The sequence below is a fragment of the Prionailurus viverrinus genome, chromosome D2, assembly GCF_022837055.1.
Source record: "Prionailurus viverrinus isolate Anna chromosome D2, UM_Priviv_1.0, whole genome shotgun sequence".
NCBI lineage: Eukaryota > Metazoa > Chordata > Mammalia > Carnivora > Felidae > Prionailurus > Prionailurus viverrinus.
In genome coordinates, this window is record NC_062571.1 from 57,744,886 (window position 1) to 57,770,499 (window position 25,614).

The following is a 25,614-nucleotide window of genomic DNA, read 5'->3' on the forward strand; positions in this document are numbered from 1 at the left end:
AGAGGGTGTAGCCCATTGGACAGAGCCGACTTTCCAATACCAGGCAGTTCCTCTTCATTCTTAGGTGTTTGCATGTGCACATGTACCACAGGTAGCACTTCTTATGGTCAAGTCAGGAAGCACTATGTCCTAAATATTCCTTAGAAAGAAATACAGAACAGAAAATAACTACAAATGGCATCCATGAACCCCTTGAAATTGCATACAAAATTTTATATGTATGTGCAGTTTTTCATCAGATTCTCAAAGGCAGGGCTTCCCAAAGTACGAGTATCACCTGGAACTTGTTAGAAATGCAAACTCTTTATTTAGACCAGTAGTGTGTATATTTGTGTTTTTCAGGTGACTCTGATGCATACAAAGTGAGAACCATTGCTGAAAAGGTAGTAACATACACTTGAATGTTTATCAGAATGTGAGTGTGATAACTAGAGATGGCTGTCCACACATAACTAGAAGAAAAACAGAAGTTTTAGACACAAATTAGGTTAATAAATACTAGTAATGTGGGAAGTGAGGTGGAATATAGAGAAGTTATTAAGGATCCAAGCACTGGGGGCTCCTGTGGGGCTCAGTTGGTTAAGCATCTGACTCTTGATTTCAGCTCAAGTCATGATCTCACAGTTTGTGTGTTTGAGCCCCGCATCAGGCTCCTCACTGACAGTGTGGAGCCTCCTTGGGATTCTCTGTCTCTCTCTCTCTCTCTCTGTCTCTCTCTCTCTCTCTCTCTGCCCCTCCACTTCTCGTGCTCTCTCTCTCTTTCTCAAAATAAATAAATAAAAATAAAAACAAAAAGGATTCAAGCATTGGAAGGTCTCCGTGTTCAAAGAGATTATCTGAGGGAGCAGAGAGCACACATGTGCACAGGAGAGAAGGAATAGCTTCCTACAAAAGAAAGGTATGGCAAGAGCCCTTTACACATAATGAGGTTTAGTAAATAAATATTTATTGAATGGATGTAGACGATAGGGCAGAGTTGGAGCTCTGTGCTTTTTTAGGGTGGACACCAGGGGCTTTCAAAACTTGATTGCTGCTGGAACTTGGATTCTGTATGGTAGCTTAGGGATACAGCTTTTATAACGGGGCAAGAGGGTTCAGGTGTGCAAGTCTGTTTTTCAGATCTTAACACTGTTTGGAATAGGTGCAGAAGAAAGTAGGCAACCACTCAGTGTTTTGAAGAGCATCGTAATATAGCCAAAGACGATACTTGTATGACCTAAAGCTTGGAATGGCTAGAGAAAGGAGTATGTAGTGTTTTAAGCTGGACAGCCAGTGCCTGGGTGTTGTGTTTGGATATCACACACTGGGTTGGTGCTTGGTAGGGAGTGAGGTCTGCATTGAGGGATAAGGATTGAAGAGAGTAAGAAGGAAGGAGGTAGATTGAGAATGCTGGTAGCAGATCCAACTCCAAACTATGATCTCCTGTGCTTTGAGTTTTAGGAGATGTAATAATAATGTTATTAAAAGATGTCACAAATTCAATAATGTTAATAGCCTTTTAGTGACTATTACTCTTAATTTATTATTTATATTGCTCTAAACATACTTTATTAAAGGTCAAATCAGAGTGTCTGTCTCTTGAAAACTTTCCAACCAATAATTTTTGGCTCTTTTCCCAGTGGGCCTGTTTCTTTGTTGACAGTGGCTACACATGGAGGTGTGTCTAATACTTCTAATAGTCAGGGAGGTATGCTGTAGAGCAGGGTGTGACAGCCATTGGCATGTGAAGCAGTTTCCTGTGACATGTGAACTTCTAAAACTGCCTGAGTGGGTAGAAAGCATGGATGGGTCATTACTGAACTCCTGGAACTACAATTCTTGATGAGTCTCTAAAGATCATGGTTTGGAATGCTCAGAAATTTACATTGGTTATTGATTAAAAAAAAAAAATGTTGGCATGACTTCTTTTAACCCTTTGAGATCTTGGTATAAGAACACAAGAATTACTGTTGTCTGGATAAAACTTTCATAGCTCCTGCTGCCTCCCGTACTGATCTGCAGATCTGTTGTTTGGTAGGAGGGTTAACCCAGCAACATAATATAGATATTGATAGAGTGTGGCATCTGGTCCCTTCACTGGCCATTTCTGGCCTTAATTTGACACTGGTCATTTCTGGCCTTGGTTTAGGTAGGAGTCTCCTTTTGTTACAGAAGGCTACTAACAATATATAACCATGGAAAAAAGAAGAGTAAAGGGACACCACCCATTCCCAGACTATCTTCTTTTGTGTGTAGACTCACGTTTATACACTCCTTCTCCCTATAGACTTTTGCAAAGATGCGGTCTGTGTTTAAGTAGGGAACCTAAAAGCAAAAGGAAAAATTCATAATCCAACCACTAAAAGCAAATTATATGAAGTACAAAGGGAGAAAAGTCCTTCATATTCCACCCCCTAGGGACTTCATTAATAGTTGGTAGTTCATCACTTTGCAGTTAAATGCAAAGTTTAAGTACCTAGAGTTTGATAAACTATAGGTTGTAAATAGCTAGATATAGTTATCACTACCATTTTAAAGGCACTGGGTTACATGCCAGCTTTTTTCTCAGCTTTATCTGAAGTTTCTTATATTTGGAGAGACAGCATGTAACCATGTGATTATCACATAATAATCTAAAGAATAATTAATATAAAACACCCATATAAGAGATGTCCTAAATTGATTGTCTGATGGGTGATCTAGACAGTGGCTTCAACAAAGGATTAGACCCTTGAGGGCTAACCTGGTTGACACTGGTTCATGTTGCTGAAGCCATAGAATTAAATAAGATTTGAAGCCCCACTTCAGAGATTGTTCTTATGTTCCTAATTTATATTTTTCTATTTTTTTAATATTGATAGACTCTCTTTTTTTGAGCAGTTTTAGGTTTTCAGAAAAAAATGGAGTGAAAAAAGTACAAGGTTCCCATATACTTTATACTTCCTCACTATTTTAGTTTTTATTTTCACAGTATCTTTTATTATTAGTTGCAAATCATTTTGACAGACTTGTGTTTAATATTTTTATTAAAACGTCTGAATTAGCGGCACTTGGGTGGCTCAGTTGGTTAAGCATCCGACTCTTGAATCCAGCTCAGGTCATGATCTCATGGTCTGTGAGATCGAGCCCTGCATCAAGCTCTGTGCTAACAGCGCAGAGCCTCCTTGGGATTCTCTCTCTGCCTCTCCCTGGCTTGTGCTCATACTCTCTTTCTCTCTCAAAGTAAATAAATGAACATTAAAAAAAATAAAACGTCTGAATTAACATGTTCTTGACTGCCTAAGTGAGGATTCCAGATGCTGTATTTTCGAATGCAGTCACTTGGGACATCCAGTGACTAATCTGGTTGAATTATATATTCCGTTTATTGTTCAGTCCACTAGTGGATGATGACTAGATCTCTGGTTCATACAGAAAGAGAGGACATTAAGACGATACCATTGCTAACAGTTTGTTTATTTCTAAACCAAACAACTCCTAAAATGAAAAATCTCCCTTCTGAGCTCCATTGGGTTTGTTGCATAGTATTTTTTTCCTCTGAATCTGCATTCGCATCAACAGCATTTTAATTCCCGATGCTTTTTCAAAACTAATGAGAGGTAAACAGTTCTAGGCCTCTGTTGTCAGTACAAGGAGGGATTCTTGTCTGAAGCTTCAGAGATTCCTGGTGTGCCCTACTCTGTCCTTGGCAGTGTTTTCATGTTAGTGAGCTCCATGAGATGCCATATGTGGGGTATAGTTGGGGCAGATGGGGTAGGAATAGTGATACGACTCCTCCTAATGTTTGTTCCATTTAGTTCATTCCCTGTTGAGCGACGATAGCAGGGAGGGGAAATGGTAGGGTTGGCAAAGAGAACTAGAGTGAAAAGAAACACTTAATAACTGTATCCCAAAATTGAAAATTTATTTGTGTTAAAAGTTTGGTTAAGGATAGAAACATACTTTTAGGAGAATTAAACTCATCTATGCTTTGATTTAATATAATCATTTGTATCAAAAATTGCTTGTAAGGCATGCTAGATACTCTGTTGCTGGGCTTTGGGAAGGAGTGCTAGAGGAAAAAGGGGACCCATCTATAGGCCTGGCTGCTGAAGTGAGTAGCCAGCAGTCAAAATATATTTAAATTCAGACTGTTTTGTTATGAATTTGGGGTTGGGGTGTAGGGAGGTATAAATTTGCAATAATGCCTAGATTTGGGACAGAGGGAATTTAAGTGCTAGTCAGCAACCTGTGCAGAAGATCTTTTGTATGAATTGACCAAAAACTGAGATTGTTGAGGAAAAGCCAAGAGGATGCCCAGGCATACTGGATACTAGGCTTAATGCACAAACACTGTGCTTCTGATCCTTCAGATGATGGGTCGTACTATTATATTGCCTGCCCAGAACAAGACTGACTCATTTCTTAAAGCAGTGGTTCTGAGTCTGAAGTTTGAAGGTCAGAAGTACATATGTATTACCTGGTAGGGACAGATAAGCCAGGACTAATACTCTCTAAAGTAATAAGCAAAGAAAACATTTTATTTGGGAGAATTGGTATGGGTATGATGTAGGATCTTAGGTAGCTAAAGGGAACATAAGGAAAAGTAGATCAGGGACTAGAGAAATCAAACAAGTGGAATGGCAATAAATGCTAACTTTATCTATTTTACAATTTTTCCTGGGTCTTGTGGACAGCCATTGTCACTGAGGTTAGCTGTCACCGGTAGTTTGGGAAGGTTCAAACCTCTAGCAGTTTCCTATTCCTGGGTAGTCTGGTCTTAGATCATTCTAGTTCATCAGTGACATCTCTCAATCTAGTCATTTCAGTGATGCTGGGAAAAGGAGGAGATGCAGATGTCTCCCTGCCTTCTCAGTGTTTCTCTTGACTATAAATTTAATGTTTTCAGGGGACTGTATAGCGTCTTCTCAAGAGCTCCAGCATCAGTCTGCCATGTTAACCTCTGTACTATCAGAACAGGAACCAGGCCCATATTGGTTCAGGATGTTCACTTGGTCTCTGCCTATATATTCCTATGTCCTACATCACCATCTGTGGGAGGGAACTAGAGTTCTCAGATTTACCCTCTGGCCCTGAGGTCAGTAAATGATCATCTGAACCAATTGCTGGGGCACTATACATGTCTCATTACGGTAGCTTTTTTCTTATTTCCTTTTGCCCTTTTCCTTTTCTGCTTCCTTGTTCACTTCCTCCCTTTCTTCTCTTTAATTATGCCTTAATCCAAAGCTATGGACATGGCTTTCTCCCACCGATGATAATCAGAGGTATTGAGATATTACTTAATACCTATTCTAGAGAAGTCTTTAGATGGGACCTTAGATGGGGAGGACATTTGAGCCATTCTTGTTAGAAATTTAATGAAGCCAAAGTTTGCCTTTATGGCTTTGGTTTCTTGGTAAGTCAGTAGGGGCACAGCCCAGATACATTAGAAGTCTTATTTGCGGGTACGGAATTTCATCGGAGACATTATCTATTCTTATACTTACTGTGTAAAATGTTAGAGTTTAAAAGTCTAAATTTATCCTTCTATTGAAAAGAACTCAAGCCCAAAATAGTATAAAAGGGCTAGAAGCTGTAATTTATACAGCATAGCATATAAATATTTATGCTATAATACTATAATGGTAGTATCTTTTTAGGAAACTCCTTATGGATGTTTTTGAACTTAGGTCATGAGAAATTTGAAAAAACTTGGAATACTTTTTATTTTTTTAAATAGTGTTATTTCCCTGTTTGCCAAAGATAAGTCAGATGAGTAAAACATTTTAATTCTAGCTTTTGGTTTATTCATAGTACTATAGAGCACCATGAAAAATTTCTTGGCTATTACTCTGTTTTCTGTGATCCTAGAATACCTTAAATAGAATTAGATCCAGATAATTCAAAATCTTTTTGTTTATAGCTTAAGCCTATTCTCCAGCCAAATCTTTTAATTTATCAAGGTTTATAGTAAATAATGATATTTTAAATTGATTTTGTTCAACAGAAAGTGAATTAGAAGCAGTTAAGTAGCCACAAGATATAAGTAGAAGAGAAAAACAAAAACAAAGAACTTGAATAACCTAACCTATGTAATTGAGAATTGACTATGTGGATTAATTCTTTTTCTTTTTAAGTTTTTTTATTTATTTTAAGAGAGTGAGTGGGGGAGGGGCAGAGAGGGAGAGAGAGAGAATCCCAAGCAGGCTCCACACTCTCAGCACAGAGCTGTGGGTACTTTTAATTAAACATAATAAACCACCTTAAACTATAGTTATATCTATAACAAATTTAAATATGGGGTGTCAAGTTACAGGGACAAGGACAACAAAGACCTTACCACAAGTTGGTTGTACAACGTGATTACATTATCTACAGAATTAATCCATGCAGTCAATTCTGAAGGTACCTGGGTGGCTCAGTCGGTTAGGCATCTAACTCTGGACTTCAGCTCAGGTCATGATCTCACAGTTGGTGGATTCGAGCCCCTTGTCACGCTCTGCGCTGACAGCACTGCTTGGGATTCTCTCTCTCCCTCTCCCCCACTTGCACTGTCTCTCTTCATTGATTTGAAAAAGCCATCGATTGTGAAATACGTCATCATTTTATGTATCACTAAACTTTCACACAACCCTTACCCTTTAGAATTTTTATTTTACAAAGAACTCTGTTAGACTTAATTAGATGCAAATTTTTATCCTATATCATTTCTTACATAAAGAGAATGTAGGTGAAAGAAATTGGCTAAAGTTTTCCTAAAACTCATGTTTATAGTGCAACTGTTTGTAATAATTCCTTGATTCAGTCATTGATAGGACACCTTTCCATCCTGTATCATGTTCTGTGCCATCAAGAACTTTGATGGTGCAACATTTCTTAAAAGAATACATAAAAGAAGCAAAAATCATTGTTGCTGGATTCTTTTTTTTTAATTTTTTTCAACGTTTATTTATTTTTGAGACAGAGAGAGACAGAGCATGAACGGGGGAGGGTCAGAGAGAGAGGGAGACACAGAATCCGAAGCAGGCTCCAGGCTCTGAGCCATCAGCCCAGAGCCCGACGCGGGGCTCGAACTCACAGACCGCGAGATCATGACCTGAGCTGAAGTCGGACGCTTAACCGACTGAGCCACCCAGGCGCCCCTTGTTGCTGGATTCTTAAGCCTTGTTTGCATTTATTTAGAGCACTTCTTATATCCAGATTTTCTTCCACACTGCTGACCACCCTTTCTGCTGGTTTTGGTACTGGTACTTTGATGCTTTTGCATATGCAGGCAAGCATTTTCTACAATATGCATGATTATAAAATGCATCCTGATGTCAGAAGTGTTAAAGTGTGAAAAAAATAGGTGTCTTAGAATTGATGAAATGTGGTATATAGTAAAACCTTGGATTGTGAGTAACTTGTTCTGTGAGTGTTCCACAAGATGAGCAAACATTTCTAATAAATTTTAACTTGATAAAATGAGCGATGTCTTGCAGTACGAGTAGTATGTGATGCCGAACATCACATGATCACAATCAAGCCATTTGTTCTTGAAATTTGCTTTGATGTATAAGTGCTTTGGATTATAAGCATGTTTCCGGAACAAATTATGCTCGCAAACCAAGGTTTTACTGTGTATCCAACTGCCAAGTGTTACAATGTAGTAGTATAGGGAAGGGAGAGACCACTAAACTGGAGTCAATAAGGAAAGCTTTAAGAGGAGATAAAGGGGGCGCCTGGGTGGCGCAGTCGGTGAAGCGTCCGACTTCAGCCAGGTCACGATCTCGCGGTCCGTGAGTTCGAGCCCCGCGTCGGGCTCTGGGCTGATGGCTCAGAGCCTGGAGCCTGTTTCCGATTCTGTGTCTCCCTCTCTCTCTGCCCCTCCCCCATTCATGCTCTGTCTCTCTCTGTCCCAAAAATAAATAAACGTTGAAAAAAAAAATTAAAAAAAAAAAAAAGAGGAGATAAAGATTGAAGCTAGGTCTTAAAGGAGAGGAAGGACCCAAAACAGACCAGGCATTCTAGGATGTGAAAATAGCCTGTAAAAAATACAGAATCTTCCCATACTTCGGTGCTGAATTTGTCACTATCAGAAGTTGAGATGATCTGTTTTGAAATTTTTCTTTTATAATTTATTTTCATTTATTTATTTTTCTTTCTCTTTTTTTTTTTTTTTTTTAATATTTCTTCATTTTTGAGAGAGCACGAGCCAAGAGAGGAGCAGAGAGAGGAGACACAGGGTCTGAAGCAGGCTTCAGGCTCCCAGCTGTCAGCACAGAGCCTGATGAGGGGTTCCCTCAAACCCACAAACTGAGATCATGACTTGAGCTGAAGTTGGTCACTTAACTGACTGCGCCACCCAGGCGCCCCTATAATTTATTTATTTGGATTTTCTGCATAATTTATGTAAGCAGAGAAATTAAAATTTATTGGTAAAGGGAAAGAAAAGAGTGTCAATTTTTTTTCAAATTTCAGAATGCCATCCAGAATCCTTTAAAAAATATATGTTGTATAAATCAAATCCTTATTGGTGAGGGTTCTGTATAGAGTTAGTCCTGTTAATCATGCATTTGGACAAAGTAATTAACTTGAGGCATGTGCATTTTATTTGTTCCACAAATATTTATTGAATGCCAAGTTTGTGCATGATAATATGTGCAATAGGGGACTATCAGGATAAATATGATATGTCCCTTATAGTTGGACTATAGAATCCAGATGTTGATGAGGCAACTGGAACTCCAGCCTTTCTCTCCAGCCTTATACCGTGTAGTAGTTGGCCAAGGCTGCCATACTCCAGTGCCCTAAACCAACTGTAGCATAGTAATGACCCTTGCAATGCTAGGGGTTAATGGTACAGATGAAGGTGTCAGCAGGGTTAGTTTCTTCTGAGGCCTCTCCTTGGTTTGTAGCTGGCCTACTTGTCCCTGTGTCTTCACACGGTCTTCCTTCTGTGTCTGTGACCACTGTCCCTCTTACAAAGACACCACTTATTTTAGAGCCCACCCTAATGACGTTACTTTAACTTCGTTAACCTCTAAAAGCCTTATCTCCAAATACAGTCCTATTCTAAGGATCTAGTTGTTAGCACTTTAACACATGAATTTGGGCAAGACCCAGTTAAGCCCATAACACTCCCCCCAAGTCCTGACATTATTCAGTGTACCCACACAGGACTATTTGGTGAATACTACACTCCTTGTGTGCCTTTGCACACTTATACTGATGGCAACTTTGTCTGCCTTGTCTGTGTTTTAATTACTTGGGCAGTGAAGAAGAGTTAGCAAAGTTCTCTTCTACCTTCTGATAACACTTTATTCATCTTAAAATTTTATTACATATTGAATTTGAAGTTCTTTTTTTTTTTTTAATTTTTTTTTCAACGTTTATTTATTTTTGGGACAGAGAGAGACAGAGCATGAACGGGGGAGGGTCAGAGAGAGAGGGACACACAGAATTGGGAACAGGCTCCAGGCTCTGAGCCATCAGCCCAGAGCCCGACGCGGGGCTCGAACTCACGGACCGCGAGATCGTGACCTGGCTGAAGTCGGACGCTTAACCGACTGCGCCACCCAGGCGCCCCTGAAGTTCTTTTTCTAATGTATGTTTAAGCATTCATTAAATGTTTGTTGGAGGGGCAGTTAGGTGGTCAGGGTAAGTTTGGAGGAAGAGGCAGGTCCAGCTGTAACATAAAGTGTCATGTAACAAGTATTACAGAAGTAGTGCAGTGGAGATAAATGCTGTAGAAATGTAGAGGAAGGGTCAGATTATACATGCTTTTGGATGTGTAGAGGAGTAATCATAGAAGAGGTGGTATTTGAGTATGTCCTTGGAGAATGGTGTCATATTTTGAGACATGCAGACCAACAGATGTCAGCCAGCACTTGCAAAATAATATGACCAAAGCAATAGACAGGAGGAAGTAAGATCTGTTTAGGCATAGTGAGTATTACTCTTTGGTTGGAATGTAGCATATTAGATTGTGTATTAGTTTACTATTGCTGTAATAAATTACCACAAACTAGTGTCTTTTTTTTAACATTTATGTATTTTTGAGAGAGAGTTTGCACGTGCATGTGTGCGTACAGGAGGGGCAGAGAGAGGGAGACAGAGAATCTTATAAGACTCCTCCTCACTGGGCTCGAACTCACGAACTAAATTCCAAACCTTGAGATCATGACCTGAGCCAAAATCAAGAGTTGGTCGCTTAACCAACTGAGCCACTCAGGTGCCCCAGCACAAACTAGTATCTTAAAACAACACAAATCTATTATCTTACAGTTCTGGAGGTTGGAAGTCCAAAGTGGGTCTCCCTGGGCTAATTAATTAAGGTGTTGGCAGGGTTGTATTCCTTTCCAGAGGCCATAGGGGAGTACCTGTTCTCTTGCCTTTTTTAACTTCTGGAGGCTGCCCACATTCTTTGGCCCACTTTTAAAGCCAGCAAAGGTCAGTTTAGTCTTTCTAGTATCTCATCTCTCTGACTTACTGTCTCTTCTCTGGGCTCTTCCTGCTTTTAAGGACCCCTGTGATTATAACTGGGTCCACCCAGATAATCCAAGATAATCTCCCTAATTTAAAGTCATCTGATTAACAACCTTATTCTCTCTGCTGCCTTAATTCTCCTTTGGCATGTATCATAATCACAGGTTAAGGGAATTAGGACATGGATGTCACGGATGTCCTTGAGAGGACATTATCCAGCCTACCACAGGTAGGTTGGGGCCAAATTATGGGAGCTTTAAGTACAGCCACTGAAGAGTTTTGATCAAAGGAATGGCATGATGAAAGCAGTGTTTTGGAAAGTTTAATCTATGCTCTGTATGCTATCTAGAATATACCACTAGAAAAATCAACCCTGGGGGCGCCTGGGTTTCAGCTCAGGTCACGATCTCACAGTTTCCTGGGTTCAAGCCCCATGTCAGTCTCTGTGCTGGGAGTGTGGAGCCTGCTTGGGATTCTCTTTCTCCTCTCTCTCTGACCCTCCCCCACTTGTGCTGTCTCTGTCTCTCTCAAAATAAATAAGTCTACTTTTTAAAGAAAGAAAAGAAAAATCAACCCTGAATTTTCAGCTTTGTCATTGATCCTCCCTTCCTCACTCCTTCCTTTTCCCTTTCACCCTTCCCTTCCTTCTTCTTAGAATAGCTTATATCCACAGATGCTTAATCAGACAGAATTCACTGTCCTGAACACGATTACAGCACTGTTTCTGATTGTGTTCACTGTAAGACCTTTTCACCGTGTTATGGAAGGAATACTATGCTACCAGTCAGGAGACGTGAGTTATGACTCAAACTCTGTCAGTAATTTGATTTGTAATCTTAGGGATATCCTTTAGTCTCTCTGTGATGCAGTCCTCCCTCTTTGTAATCAGGATGATAATAGCCTGTCTGACATGCTCATCTGACAGAGATATAAATATGAATTTATTCCAAAATAGCGTAGCATATTTTTATTTTTTGTCACAAGTAGTTGGCTTGTGACTTTAGAACTTTTTGTTTTTCTTTTTGTATATTGAAGAACCAAGGATCAAACAAAAAACAACAAAAAATAAAAAGCTCAATGATCCATGCCTAATTGACCTTCTACTCTCCTCACCCTTTTTCTCTACAGATAAGATACCAGGGCAACTAAGTCATAGCCGGTCAGGTACTGTTTTATAGACCTGTTTTCAAGACCGGACTGCTAGGCAATAAGAGTCTTAAAACCCTCACTTTGAGGAAGATAATTTTAATTTAGCTGAATGGTTTTGTGGAAGCTGGTTATGCATATGAAGGAATAACTCAGATTTATGTTATGCTTTATAAACAAACAAGACAGACCACTGGTAAAAATCCTAAAATGTTTGTGATTCATAACTCAAAATTGTTTGCTCTGAGCTGTTTGCAAACTTTCCGTTGGTCTAATAGATCAGAATGAATCAAATTCAAAACCTCTTCTCTCTATTGTTGCTCTGTCAAAGTTTACATAGCCATCAAAAAGAAAAAAATATATATGCAGGTTTTACAATATGAAGGCTTCACATTGACAGTATAGTTGGTATTGCTTCAGTACACGTGACTCTTAGAGTAAATGTTTCACTTGTCTATAATAGAAATATGACGTAAGCTATAAATATGAACCTTACAATAATTAAAAATTTTCCAGTAGTCACATGTAGAAAAGTAAAAAGAAAGAGTTGAAATTAATAATGTATTTTTAATCAGGAATATCATGTCAACACGTCATCAATATAAGAAATTATTGGGGCGCCTGGGTGGCGCAGTTGGTTAAGCGTCCGACTTCAGCCAGGTCACGATCTCGCGGTCCATGAGTTCGAGCCCCGCGTCAGGCTCTGGGCTGATGGCTCGGAGCCTGGAGCCTGTTTCCGATACTGTGTCTCCCTCTCTCTCTGCCCCTCCCCCGTTTATGCTCTGTCTCTCTCTGTCCCAAAAATAAATAAAAAACGTTGAAAAAAAAAATTAAAAAAAAAAAAAAGAAATTATTAATGGGATATTTTACTTTTTTTGTATTAAGTCTTTGAAATTTGGTATATATTTTATACATAAAACCCATCCAGTTTGGAGTAGCCACAGTTTTCAAGCACTCAGTGGCTACGTGTGGCTGGCAGCTACTGTGTTGGACAGTGTGGGTCTTCTGCGGATCTACATAATTCATGCATGAAATTTTAGAGCCTTTCCTTAAAGCTGTCTATATCGCCTTGTCTAATCCCCTCACTTCCCTTCACAGTCTTCCTCTGATCCTCATTTCATTCCATATTGTTCTCCCTTAGACGTTTCCTTCCCTTCATTGAAACATATTCCTCTTTCTCGTACTCTTGTCAAGTCTCCCTATCCTGTTTTGCTGAGATACTCAAGAAAGAAAGTGCTGTTAACATTATGGCCTCCTACCGACCACCATACCCCCTCAAAATATGTGTTACCAGTAGATCTCACCAGTGTCAGTACCATGGGGAAATGAAATTAAGTTCTTCCTCCTCTTTGGCAAAGTCAGGAATCCCTGATAACAGTGGTGTCTGATAGGAAAAACTAGTCAGGAGTATATAACTTGTAGGCTTTAGATCTATTATTACAAAATACAGAATAAGAATTGTATGTTTTGCTATTACTAACACTTTGCATTTAACCAGTCCCAGAAGCCAAAACAGTTAATAGTTACCTCAGAAATGGGATATAAGTATATAGTTCAATTTTGCTGACTAGGTTAGAGCAAAGGACCATAATCAGATGTTCCTGCTAGACCATCTTGCCTCTTTTCCTTCCTCTTTGTAATCATTTCTTAGAATTTATAATTCCTAGGTGTTTTGTAGTCATGCATTATTTACCTCTCACAACGCATTATATAGCCCCAGTTTATAAATGCACAGCCATGCAGTGGTTTTGTTTTTTGCTAAGTAACTCAAAAAGTCAATGCCAGAAATCCAAAAATGAAACTAAGAAAATTCCATTTTTAATTGCATTTAAATACTATTTAAGAATAAATTTAACAAAAGAAGTATATAAAACATGTATTCCAAAAACTACAAAACACTGTTGGAAGGTCTGAATAAATGGAAAGTATCCCATATTCATCTTTTCTTAATATTGTTGAGGTACTTCTCAAATTGACCTACATATTCAACAAATCCCAGCTGTCCTTTTTTTTTTTTTTCTTTCTTTTGGCAGAAATTGACAAGCTGATCTTCAAATTTATATGGAAATCCAAGGGACCCAGAATAGCCAAAATGATTTTGAAAAGGAAGGACAAAATAGGAACACTCAAACTTTCTGATTTCAAAGACCTATTATAAAACTACAGTAATCAAGACAGTGTGGCACTGGCATAAGGATGCACTTGGAAATGTTTGCAGACCTTCCTGGTGTCTGGGGCTCTGAGTTATTTTAAAATGATAGACCAGCCCACTTTAGGCTTTTAAGATTTTTAAGTTCAGCTGATTTCTTGGTGCCCACTTCTTTCCATGCCGTGCCAGAGGCAAAAATGGTTTCTGTGTCCTGTTTTTCTTTGGAGGAACTTGTTACTCTGTGGCTTTCTGGGTATTTTTGGTTGTCTTGCATACTCAGCTGTCTGGTGAATTCAAGAATAGTTATGATTTTATAAATCACTTAATCTTTTCTTATTGTTATGGTGGAAGGAATGTTCTCTTCTTGCTTCCTGTATCCTAAACAGAGTGGAAATAACATGGTGCTTATCGTGTAATAGATTCAGCACTTAGTTAAAATTTGCATAAGTAGGTTGAATTCATTGAATACTTAGGTATCATATAAGTATTATGCTTAGTGTGCTGAGCACTTACAAATCATCTCATTTGATCCACACACCTATCTGTGAGGTATAGGTGCTGCTGTTATTCCTAGTTTTTTGGTTTTTTTGTTTTTTGTTTTGTTTTGTTTTTTTAGATGAAACTAAAGCTTCATGGAGAAAAGGAACTAGAGGCACAACAATCAATACTTTTGTTGATTTTACCTAAGTCACCTTCCGTCTCTCCTCCCTCCCAAATAAAATTCTTGAGTCTTTTTTCATTTCTGCAAGGAAAGGAGAGCTGTCCTTGGCATTGCAAGTTCTCATTTCCTCATTTGATGGGCAGTGAGGCACAGTATAAATGAAGGAAAGGCTTTGAAGGGATCTAGTTGGACTTTTGATTAACAGAGAGAAGACACCCTCAGGTCTGAAGGCTTTGGGTGGTCAGTACTAGCAACTAGGTTTTGTAACAGGTGAATGACAAAATGACTGTTACAGCTTTGCTGTCACTTTACATTTTCCCCCCTTCCCTTCTGCCTCTGGTGTGCAGTAGATAATAGCCTTCGGTTTTCTTATGGGATAGTAGAATTTTAAGTATTTTCCATTACTGTTCAATTTTTGTACTAATCTGCTATGTGGGAATTCCTGTAGGTAGCCATCGTGCTAGAGACCCTATAATTCCACCACTTAACATTTGTCTTAACAAATTTCCTTTGTAGGCTACATTCAGCAAAAGGTGGACTAACAAACTGTTTTCATTTTTTTAAATTTCTGTTTTGTTCACTTTCATAAAAGAAACTATGAGATGAGCCTGATCAATAAGCCCAGATAAAACAAATGTTATTAATTCATCTCTTCAGCTATTTTCTGAAATTCGTTTTCCAAGATGTACCATTTGTAACTCACCACATTAATCATTCTACATTTTCTCACACTCTGGTTGATAGATGCAAGTGAAGCTTCATGTATTGCCTATCTTTGTTGGAATTTCAGCATCTTTTAAAATATTCCACACGTTAATATAAACTGGATGATAGACCCCTGGCCATTATTGTATTCGTGAACAGCATTAGTGCAGAGACAGTGCTAAAGGTTAAAGAATTGGAATATGGAGACAAGGAGGAGTATTTATATATGATAGTATATTGTATAATGTTCTAGCTTGATGTAACAGCTACTTATATGCTGCTTCTTCCCTAGTTATCAGGGAATATGAAGAATAGAGAAAGCATCCAGGAACCTAGATTTGATTATTACAACCATGAAGTTTCTGATATTGACCTCAGTGATTGTGAATTTCCACATGTCATAGAAATTTATGACTTCCCCCAAGAATTTCGTACTGAAGACCTCCTGCGGGTTTTCTGCAGTTATCAGTAAGTACATGCAAATGGTTGGGCATGTTTGGGAAGGTGGGATGAAGTTTTCTTAAAATGTCTTCTGAAAAATCATCTCTTTAGTTTGCATTACTTGTTGTTTACTTTAGCATCAGTTTTGTTTACTGTCTTTACCAAGTTGGTTAGAAATCTTCTGTATCAAGCCAGTCTTCTGAGTTCTTTAAAAATGCCAAAGTCGTTCTAGACCCCATGTTAGCATTTAAGAATGTCCTCAGTGATGACTTCTGAATGTCTTCATGGTGCATTTAGTCCATTTATATTTATTATAACTATTGATATATTTGGATGTATGCCTGCCATCTTTTTTTGTGTTTACTTGTTTCATCTTTTTTTCTTCTTTCTTGCCTTCTTTTGGATTGATGAGGTATTTTTTTCTCATTCTGTTTTGTTTGGGAATGATACTTTGTTTCTATTCTTTGGTGGTTACTTTAGAAATTACAAAATGCATGCTTAACTTATCAGTGGCTAAAGTTAATATTTTTACACTCTTTCCAAACATGGTAAGAGCTTTTAACTCCATTTCCCAATTCTATTTCCTCCCTTTTTGCCACCCCCAACTAATATGCTATTGTGACTATTCTCTTAATTTTATTTTTAAACTCCATTTGATGTTACTATTTTATATATTTAGCATTCAGATTTATCCACGTTCTGTGTTCTTTATCTATACGTCTTGCATCTCGTATATCTTCCATCTGAAATATTTTTCTTCCTGCATGGAACATATTTCCTTAGTATTTAATTTAGTAACAAATTGCTGTTAACAAACTCAGTTGGATTTTTTGTTGTCTTTTAATGGCATTGTTTCAACTTCATTTTTCAGACATTTTTGCTAGGTGTAGAATTCTAGGTTGACAGTCATTTTTCTCTCAGAAACATGTAGATTTATTCTGTTTCCCGTCTTTCTCTGTGGAGAATAAGAAGCCAGCTAAAAGTCCACAACTGTTGCTTCTGAATGTAATCTGTCTTTTCTCTTTGGATGCTCTTAGGGATTTCTCTTTGTCTTTGGTATTGTGCGTTGTAGTGTGATGGGGCTTTGCTTTTTTGTTTGGTTGGGTTGGTTTTTTTGTTCTTTTGTTTTTAATTCTTGAGATTATTTGAGCTTCTTAAATCAGTAAGTATTTTTCATTGGTTTTGGAGAACACCCACATTATCTCTTCAGATAGAGATAATGGCCTCTGTGCCAGTCTCTCTTTTACTTTCTCTAAGATGCCACGAAAATATATATTCGACCTTCTCATTTAATCCTCATGTTACCTCCTTTATGTTTTCCATGTTTGTCTCTGTTATTTCTAAGTAGTTTCTTTAGCTCTTATTTCCAGTTCACTAATTTTTTCTTTAGCTGTGTTTAATTTTCTGTTAATTCTGTCCATTGAATGTTTAAATTTCATTTTATGTTTTTCTTTTTTTCAAAATTATCCATTTCTCTTTAAAATCTGCATGGTCATTTTTTAGTTTCTTTTATTCTAAAATATTTTCAAGATTTAAAAAAATTTCTTCAAGTATATTAAACATAAACCTTCTGTGGTCTGTGTCTGGTAATTCCTTTACCTGACGTCTTTTTAGTTCTGCTTCTGCAAATTCTTACTTATAGTGCCTTGGCTTTTTTGGAGGCTTAGTTACTTTTCTTACTGTGAGCCAACTCTTTTCCTTGGAATTTTATTTATGGGAATTGGAGTCTACAGTAGAAGAAGAGGATTTCTCCTGAAAGGATATGCATTTTCTTCTTCTAAGCACCAAGGGCCCTAACAATTCAGCAGCACTATAAATTAAATTATTGATTTGAGGTTATTCTGACCACTGAGATAGAAATAGTCAAGTGGAGAATGGTAAGAAATGATTGTTATATGTCTCAACTAGTTTATTTTAACAACACATATAAACACTTGCCAGTCTTTGATGTGGTGCCAAAGCCTTTTATTTCTTTTAAGTTATTGGTCTATTGATAAAAGAGGTCCTAAATGTTATCTCATAACATATCAACTGAAGTAGAACAAGAACTTTAATGTACCTTTAGAGTCATCTGAGTGCATATTCCTTATAGGTTAAAATGTTTGTCTTTTATAGCTGTTTGCCCAAGCATAATTGGTCATTGTTCTTGGATTTTTTTAGTGACTTCACCATTCTCTAGTCTTCCAAAGCATTCAGTTAAGTTTTTATAGACACAACAATTCTTCTTTTTGACACTCATATTTCGTTGTTTAAATTGTATTAAATTATGTAGTGAAAATATAAATAAAAACTGATATAAGTGGGTTTGAAAACAGTTGCACTAACTCTAGTTATGTATATGGTTTATACATATATAGGACAAGGTAAAAGAATCAGAAGTGTACCTCTGTATCTTTAGCTTATAAGAAGAAAATAAGTTTCAGGGGTAAAGAAACAATCCAGAAAGAAAGTTATTAAGAAAAAGATCTTTAGGATCTTGAAGAAGTCAATACCAACAAGGATTATACTTTAACATTCTAATCCTGAGAATTAAAAATGAACTAAGTCCATTGTCCGATGCTACAATTTTTAAATTTGTAACATCGGACAACGGACTTAGTTCATTTTTAATTTAATTTAAAATTAATTTAAATTTAAAATTTGGGGCGCCTGGGTGGCTCAGTCCATTAAGTGTCCGACTCTTGATCTCGGCTCAGGTCATAATCTTGTAGTTGTGAGATCGAGTCCCATGTCTGGTACCACACTGGGTATGGAGCCTGCTTAAGATTCTCTCTCCTCCCTCTGCCCCTCTCCTACTCATGCGTGCTCATGCTCTCTTTCTCTCTGAAAAAATACTCAATTCATATGTATGTTGAATTTTTAAGATTCTGTATCAGTTAGGGTTTAGCTCCCCACTTTTTCTTAAAGGGTCAGATAGGAAATATTTTAGGCAACTCTGCCATCATTGCACAAAAGCAGCCACAGACAATACAAATGAGCATGATTGTATTCAGTGAAATTCTATGTACAAAAACAACCCTATTTTTTTTTTTACAAAGTTCTAGAACAGATAGAACTAGCTAGCAGCCATGTACCTCACCTAAATTTGAATGGGGGGGCGGGTATCAGTTCTATAACTAAAAGAAATAAGGGGGTGACTGGATCATGGAGGACATTTAATCTTCCTATACACCGTACGCTAAATTTATAGGTTTGCTCAGTCTAATTCATTAACATTATATTAAGACCCTGTATCAGGGCCTGTTGCACATAAAGTGCCTAATAGATTTTAAAAAGCAGTCAGTGAGATTAAATCCCAAATTAGAACTACCTTAGATTGTTATTAGTAATGATGATTTTTAAAACCAAGGATTAGTTTTGTTGATGTCTAGAATTTCCTGAAGGCTAGTTAATTCTTATGCATTATTAATTTCCCTTTGCTATATTTCTTCCTAATCTTACCTGCAAGTCCATTTTTCTCTCAAACCTAAAAACAGTCCCAAAAGAGGAGAAGCATTTTAAAGGATTATAAAATTCCAGTCTAAAAGGCTCTCCAGAACCCATCTAAGGTCTTTTTCTAACCTTTTTGTAAACTATTATTATATAGACTCTTCTGCTATTGAACTTTTTTAGTCTCCAACCCCTGTGGTCATTTTATGCCATGGTCAAACTTACCCTTACATTTGGGAAATTCTCTAACTAACCTTGAAGCCTCCTTCATTCCTTTTTTCCTCAAAGGAATTTTTTTTCTCATCTGAAGGAAGATATTTTAGCTGTTGTCTTTTTCCTTTCTTTATAGTGCTTTATAAAAATAAAGTCAAGGTCATGGTACAAAAGCCTATAATAACGTCTTGAGAGTCAAATACCTGAATCAACTTTGTATTTTAGTCACTATCTTTATCAATATTAATAATATTCCTGATGAATATTGCTATTAGTCATAAAAAATAATGAGCAACATTCATTTATTAAATGCCCGTAAGTGCTCAACACCGTGCTCTTTGTCTTGTCATAGATGATCTCATTTCCATTTTTACAATAACTGGAAGGTACTATGCCCATTCTACAGATGAGCAGACCTAGCTTCAAGAGAAGTTAAATCTGCCCAAGGTCTCAACATGGCAGAACCCTGAGTCTTTATGCATCTGACCCTTAACCCTGTACCCTTTCTGTAGAACCGTTGAACCTATGAGCCGTTTTAAGTTCCTAGCTGAGAAAAATAATGTCATCATTTTGATAGTTATTATGCGCACTAATAGCTCTGCTCCAAAATAAAGGTGTTTTTTAGTACTTCGTGGTCTTTCTTTTGATTCTGTCTAATCCTGTCTGACGTTTCTCTGAGCTTGATTTCTTTTATCCTGAATTTTTCTGACTTTGCCACAATTCTTTCCTTTTTTCCCCTTTGTACTTTCTTTTACAACTAGAAAGATTAGTCAGCCTCTCTGATTAGAGTTGTCTTTTTTTCTCTATTACTTACTTTTTTTTGTCTTTGGGGTTTTTTGTTTGTTTCTTGCTTTGAATGACCTGTTTCCCTCTCCCTCTCTGTCTCTCCGTGAGTCTACATTTGCATTAAATCCAGGTGACCTTCCCTGCCTCCCTCCTCTTCCAGTATTCTTCTACCCCTCCTCTACTTTCTCTTTTCACCTCTTCTTGTTCTGTGCCCACAAGAACATCTCTTGTAAATAGTGCGATAAATACTTTACCTCCCCAAGGGACATGTGAGGATTAATTAGTTGATGTCTATAAAATGGCTGGGAACATAAAATACTCCCAGGTAGTTCTTTATGATGGTATTACTGCTTTTAAAATTCAGTGGCTTCTTCTGTCCTCCAAGCTGTTTTTTGTGTCATTATCCCCATTCCACCTGTGCTCGTTGAGTGTTTATCTCATCATGAAGTGCTTTATGAGACTCTATTTGAAAGCTGTTTCATAAAAGTAAATTTTATTTTAAGAAATAAAATTGTGTTCTTTTGTTGCAGAAAGAAAGGATTTGATATTAAATGGGTGGATGATACACACGCCCTAGGAGTATTCTCCAGTCCAATTACAGGTATTCGTCCAGTGGATTGTGGTAGTCTTTTCTCATTGTCCCTTTTCTCCTGCTACTTGTTCTTATTTCCCTTGTATTATAGCCAACTGGCATTTTATTCAGCCGGTTATAGGTGAATGGCAGAAACAGGTTTTTGAGGCATAGTGCTTTGGTACCCATGTGCTCCCTCTCTTCCTTTTCACCTTAATCCAGTGGTGTTTGGAATGAGAGCCAACTCCTTCCAAGGTTACATGCTGTATAATGGTCAGTTCGGATAGTACATAAGCAGACTGTAAGTAGAAATTTAAGAAACCGGTGTGACTGAATCTTAAAATTTTTGTGATGTTTTTCCCTCAGACAAATGAATTAGAAATAGCCCTTTAACCTTTCCAGTGAGAACTCTCCCTGGAAGTAATAACTCTCACCACATAATACCTACTTTCTGAATATATGAGGGGGCCTTTTGAATTACATCATTAGCCTCATGATTGATGTGATGCAGAAGCATTCAGAGAAATGAGAGATGTTGGATCCTGTCCGAACCACTTAGAATAGGGATCTGCAGACTTACTCTCTAAAGGACCACATAGTAAATATTTAGGGTGTAAGGTCTCTGTCACTACTTAATTCTGTTGTAATAAGAAAGCATCCCTAAACAGTATTCAAATGAATAGGAATGGCTCTGTTTCAGTAAAATGTTACAAAAATAGGTGGTTGGCTGGATTTGGTCGCAGAACCATAGTTTGCTGATCCCTGATCTAAAATAATCACTTGCCAACTTGTTAATGGATTTTCTAAAGCTTGCCGTGGGGGGGGAAAAAGGCATAACATCTAGACATCTAGGAAATAACTTTCTGAGAACTAGCCTTAAATTTTCCTTTGTATCACTCTTCTTCACGTCGTCTACTTCCTTACATGTATTCTTCTTTGCAGCTCGTGATGCTCTGGGTAGTAAACATACCATGGTGAAAATCAGGCCATTGTCACAGGCCACAAGAGCAGCCAAGGCCAAAGCTAGAGCTTATGCCGGTGAGCCTATAATCTCAGGGGCTTTTCTTGTTGGTAGTGTATTATTATTTTCTCCAGCACTTACTCCTCATCTAGAATTCTAAAGACCTATCACTTTTATTTTTTAGTGTTTAAGGTAGTATGTTCTTAAAGAGAAAATAGAAAAGGTTATGTTGGAAATATGGCATTTGAGTAGCCAGTTGGAGAGAGTGAGAGATCTGGCCAAGCAACGCAGCAACCGTTTTTTTGTTGTTGTTGACATCCTTATCTGGTTTACCTCACTATTGAGCTGTTTGAGTCACTGTAGAAATTGTATTAATACAGACAATGAAGCCAGGATTGTTTGTGCTTTGCCATTTTAGTTTCCTCTGATGATCATCTATTGGCCCATATTAATTACTGCTGATGCAGCCCTTGTTAGTCTATTTTATATGTTAATTATGGAGTTAAATCACTTGGCACTAGAGTGCCTTCTCTTCCTTACTTCCTCCTGCCCCCTCTGTTTCTCCCATTCAGAGTTCCTCCAGCCAGCAAAGGAGCGTCCTGAGACTTCAGCAGCCCTAGCCAGAAGGTTAGTCATCAGTGCCCTTGGGGTTCGAAGTAAACAGAGCAAAACAGAAAGGGAAGCAGAGCTCAAGAAACTGCAGGAGGCCCGAGGTGAGTTGAAGTGATGGTGTTCTTCTCTAGTTCTCTAGAGCTCACTATAAGACATGTGGTAAAAAAAAAAAAAAAAAAAAAAGGAATGGAGCCCTTTCCCTTTTGTCATTTCCATTTCCTGGAAGCCTCCCAAGTGTATTAAAATTGTTTTCATGCCTTATATTTAGGGTGGAGACATTTCAGGATTTCTCTTCCTGTTCCATACACCAGGCATCCTAATCCATGTTTCTACTGTGGTTTTCTAAGAGATAGGTTCGGTCTTCTCAGCTCATCATCCATGGCTTTAGCTCTAGTTGTTGCTCCAAACTCTGAGCAAACTTTTCCTGTAAAGACATAGTAGTCTTTCAGACAGAAAACATTTGCTGTGGTTTTATTGGACCTTGATTGCCATGATATTATCTAATGGTTTAGATTGTAGGTAGAAGACAAATTAAGGAAAAGCCATCGACTGACACGGATGATGATAACTGTAGGAGGTATTTTTTCCTTTAAAGGCAGCTCTGAGTGGCTCCCTTATAGTACATATGGATTAACCTATCTTCTGATTATTTTGCAGTACCTACGAGTTCTTAGAAAATATTTCCACTGATCCACAGCAGGGTTTTTCTTTCCCTGTAGTTTGGAGTTGAGGTTAAAATTTCTCTCTTCCCTCCTTACAGGCTGTTGACTTAAATGTAAAGGCCTGGGATTCTGGCTTTACACTTAAGTACTTTTTATCAACCTTCCAGGCTTTAAACAGTCTCATTGCCTTAGCCCACGATCTGTGGGATCTGTGAAGGCAATTTATTCTGAAAATTCCACTTACCAAAAAGTAACTTCATTTTTCCATTAAACGAATTGAAGTTTCAAACTCCTTGTTTATTGCCGGTCTAACAAGGCCATTAATACTTCCTGTCCACTCTGCTTTGGTGATAGCAGGCGGCTTGCGGACTCTCAGCTGCACTGGCCAGATAACCAGTGACAGAGTGTGTCATGGCAGGTGCTAGAGTTTCAGAGTTGAACCCAACTAATTTTTTGAAACCTTAATGATTATAATGAGGCAGTTTTGATTTTTCCAATGCATGTTCACTCAAGGGCCTTTTACGGACTATAGATAGTTTTTGTACACGGCAATAACAGAACTAGAGTAAAGCAGAATGTGCAATGTCCTTAACCCTTTATTAATGGTTATCTCTGAGGAAAGTGTTTTCTCTGTGATAACCACAATTATCTCAGAAAATCGCAAGAGGGTAATAACTGTGGTATCTATAAGGGAAGATGTGGCTCTTTTTGCAGTGTGTTATGTTTCCCTACCCTACGCATGTAATATTACCTGTATTTCCACAGGTACTGCAGCAATAGTCTTGCACAGATGTCATCTTGAGTATTCCCCTCTGTTTTTCTGTAAGCACATTAGCATGTAGCTTCATTTGAAGTGTTTGTTTTAAATGTCCCCTTATACAGAGGGCATTTCAGTGATGCAGTTAAAAATGAGACTGTTGGCTGAGTACCCTGTTACTTAACTTTTTGAAAGAAGGCCTTTATTTGTGAATAGAGACTCACTGTGATAAGTTCCTCTCATCCATTGGTGCTGAGGCTGTACAGATTATAGAAGATTTTTCCTTTATTATGCTTCAGAGCTCTCCCATTCTTCATATCTGAGTAAACGCATATGGAAAATTCCTGATATATCTCTTTCTGACTTCTTTATGCATTAAGCAGATATTCTTGTACCTGCCTGCATGGAGCCCAAGACTTCTCACTTAAAGACTTTTTCTCTCTGGAAATGAAAAGTACTGTCTAGGTATTCAACAGAACAGATATTTTTGCTCCAGACCTTTTTCCACTGGAGGGGGGAGGGATCAGTACAGCTTGGTGGATAACATAATAGATTCTGGAATCAGACTGCCTACGTCTACCCATAAGCTCTACAATTTACTGGCTGTGTGACCTTGAGCAGATTACTTATTCTCTGGAGGCCTCTGTTTCCTCATCCATAAAATGGACATGAAGTGAGATAATCCACAGAAGATGCTTAGTCATCTTCAGAACCTATAGAAATGCACTCTGTCCTGTTTCTATAGGTCTGTAATAAGTATGTGATATATGTTAGCTGCTGCTGTTTTTAGTAATAGTAGTAATATTATGAGTCTAGCACAGATCTCAGTGCACATTTTTTGTCATTACTTTTTTTATTTTAACTTTTCTGTAACACTCCAAAAACAACATTTGACATTCACTAAGCACCTGCCCTGTATAAATTATGCATTATGCTCCTACTTGGGAGAATTAGAAAGACGGCAAAATTTTGTTCCTCTACTTAAGACTTAGTCTAGTGAGGATATCTACCTTGAGTAAAGAAGAAAATAATTTTTTCAGCAGTTGTTTCTCTTCTCACTTCAATTTGGAAGACTTTTAAAAAATTCCCGTATAGTTAATATACAGTGTTAAATTAGTTTCAGGTGTATGATATAGTCATTCAGCAATTCTATACATTACTCAGTGCTCATCAAGATATGTGTACTCTTAACCTGCATCACCTATTTCACATCCCTCCCGCCCACCTCCCCTCCAGTAACCATCAGTTTGTTCTCTGTAGTTCTCTATAGTTAGGAGTTTTTTGGTTTGTCTTGGTTTTTTCCTTTGTTCATTTGTTTCTTAAATTCCACATGAGTGAAAAATCGTATTTTTTTATGCTTAGCATTTCATAATCATATTGCTTAGCATTACACTCCCTAGCTCTATCCATGTTGTTGCAAATGGCAAGATTTCATTCTTTTTTAATGTCTGTATAATACTCCAGTGTGTGTGTGTGTGTGTGTGTGTGTGTGTGTGTGTATGTATGTATCACCTCTTCTTTATCTGTTCATCTATCAGTGGGCATTTGGGCTGCTTCCATAATTTGGCTATTGTAAATAATGCTATGATAAACATGGGGCACATGTGTCCTTTCAAATTAGTATTTTTGTATTCTTTGGATAAATACCCAGTTATGCGATTACTGGATCATATGGTAGTTCTGTTTTTTATGTTTTGAGAAACCTCCACACTGTTTTGCTTAGTGACTGCACCAGCTTGCATTCCCACCAGCAGTGCCCGAGGGTTCCTGTTTCTCCACATTTTCATCAGCACTCGTTTCTTAGTTATTTGTTCCAATAGTTAGCAGCTTTCACTGTCAAAAAAATTCTTCCTTAGGTCTAACTTATATCTGTACAACAGTTTAAGCCAGCTTCCTCTTCTCTTTTCCTTGTTAGAAATAGGGAATATATGTGGACACCATTCTGTTCTAATTTTTAAAGATCAAAGGCAGATTATTTAGGAATAAGGGAATTTGGGCTGTAATAGGGTTTTTGCCATTAACATTAGCTGTGTTGCCATGGGCATGTCTCTTACACCTTTCTGTGCGCCAGTTTCCAACAAAGCAAAACTAATGCC

General features: G+C 37.8%; 1 protein-coding gene across 9 annotated transcripts in view; it reads left to right on the forward strand.

Annotated features, from left to right (window-relative positions):
• The window catches only part of R3HCC1L (R3H domain and coiled-coil containing 1 like), a 95,056-nt gene that overhangs the window by 63,919 nt on the left and 5,523 nt on the right, over nt 1-25,614 (forward strand). For all 9 annotated transcript variants that reach the window (XM_047824929.1, XM_047824930.1, XM_047824927.1 and 6 more), the window contains 4 exons: nt 15,379-15,554; nt 20,486-20,556; nt 21,469-21,564; nt 22,060-22,200. In XM_047824929.1, coding sequence (XP_047680885.1) covers nt 15,379-15,554; nt 20,486-20,556; nt 21,469-21,564; nt 22,060-22,200 — 484 coding nt within the window. The remainder of the gene's footprint in view (nt 1-15,378; nt 15,555-20,485; nt 20,557-21,468; nt 21,565-22,059; nt 22,201-25,614) is intronic.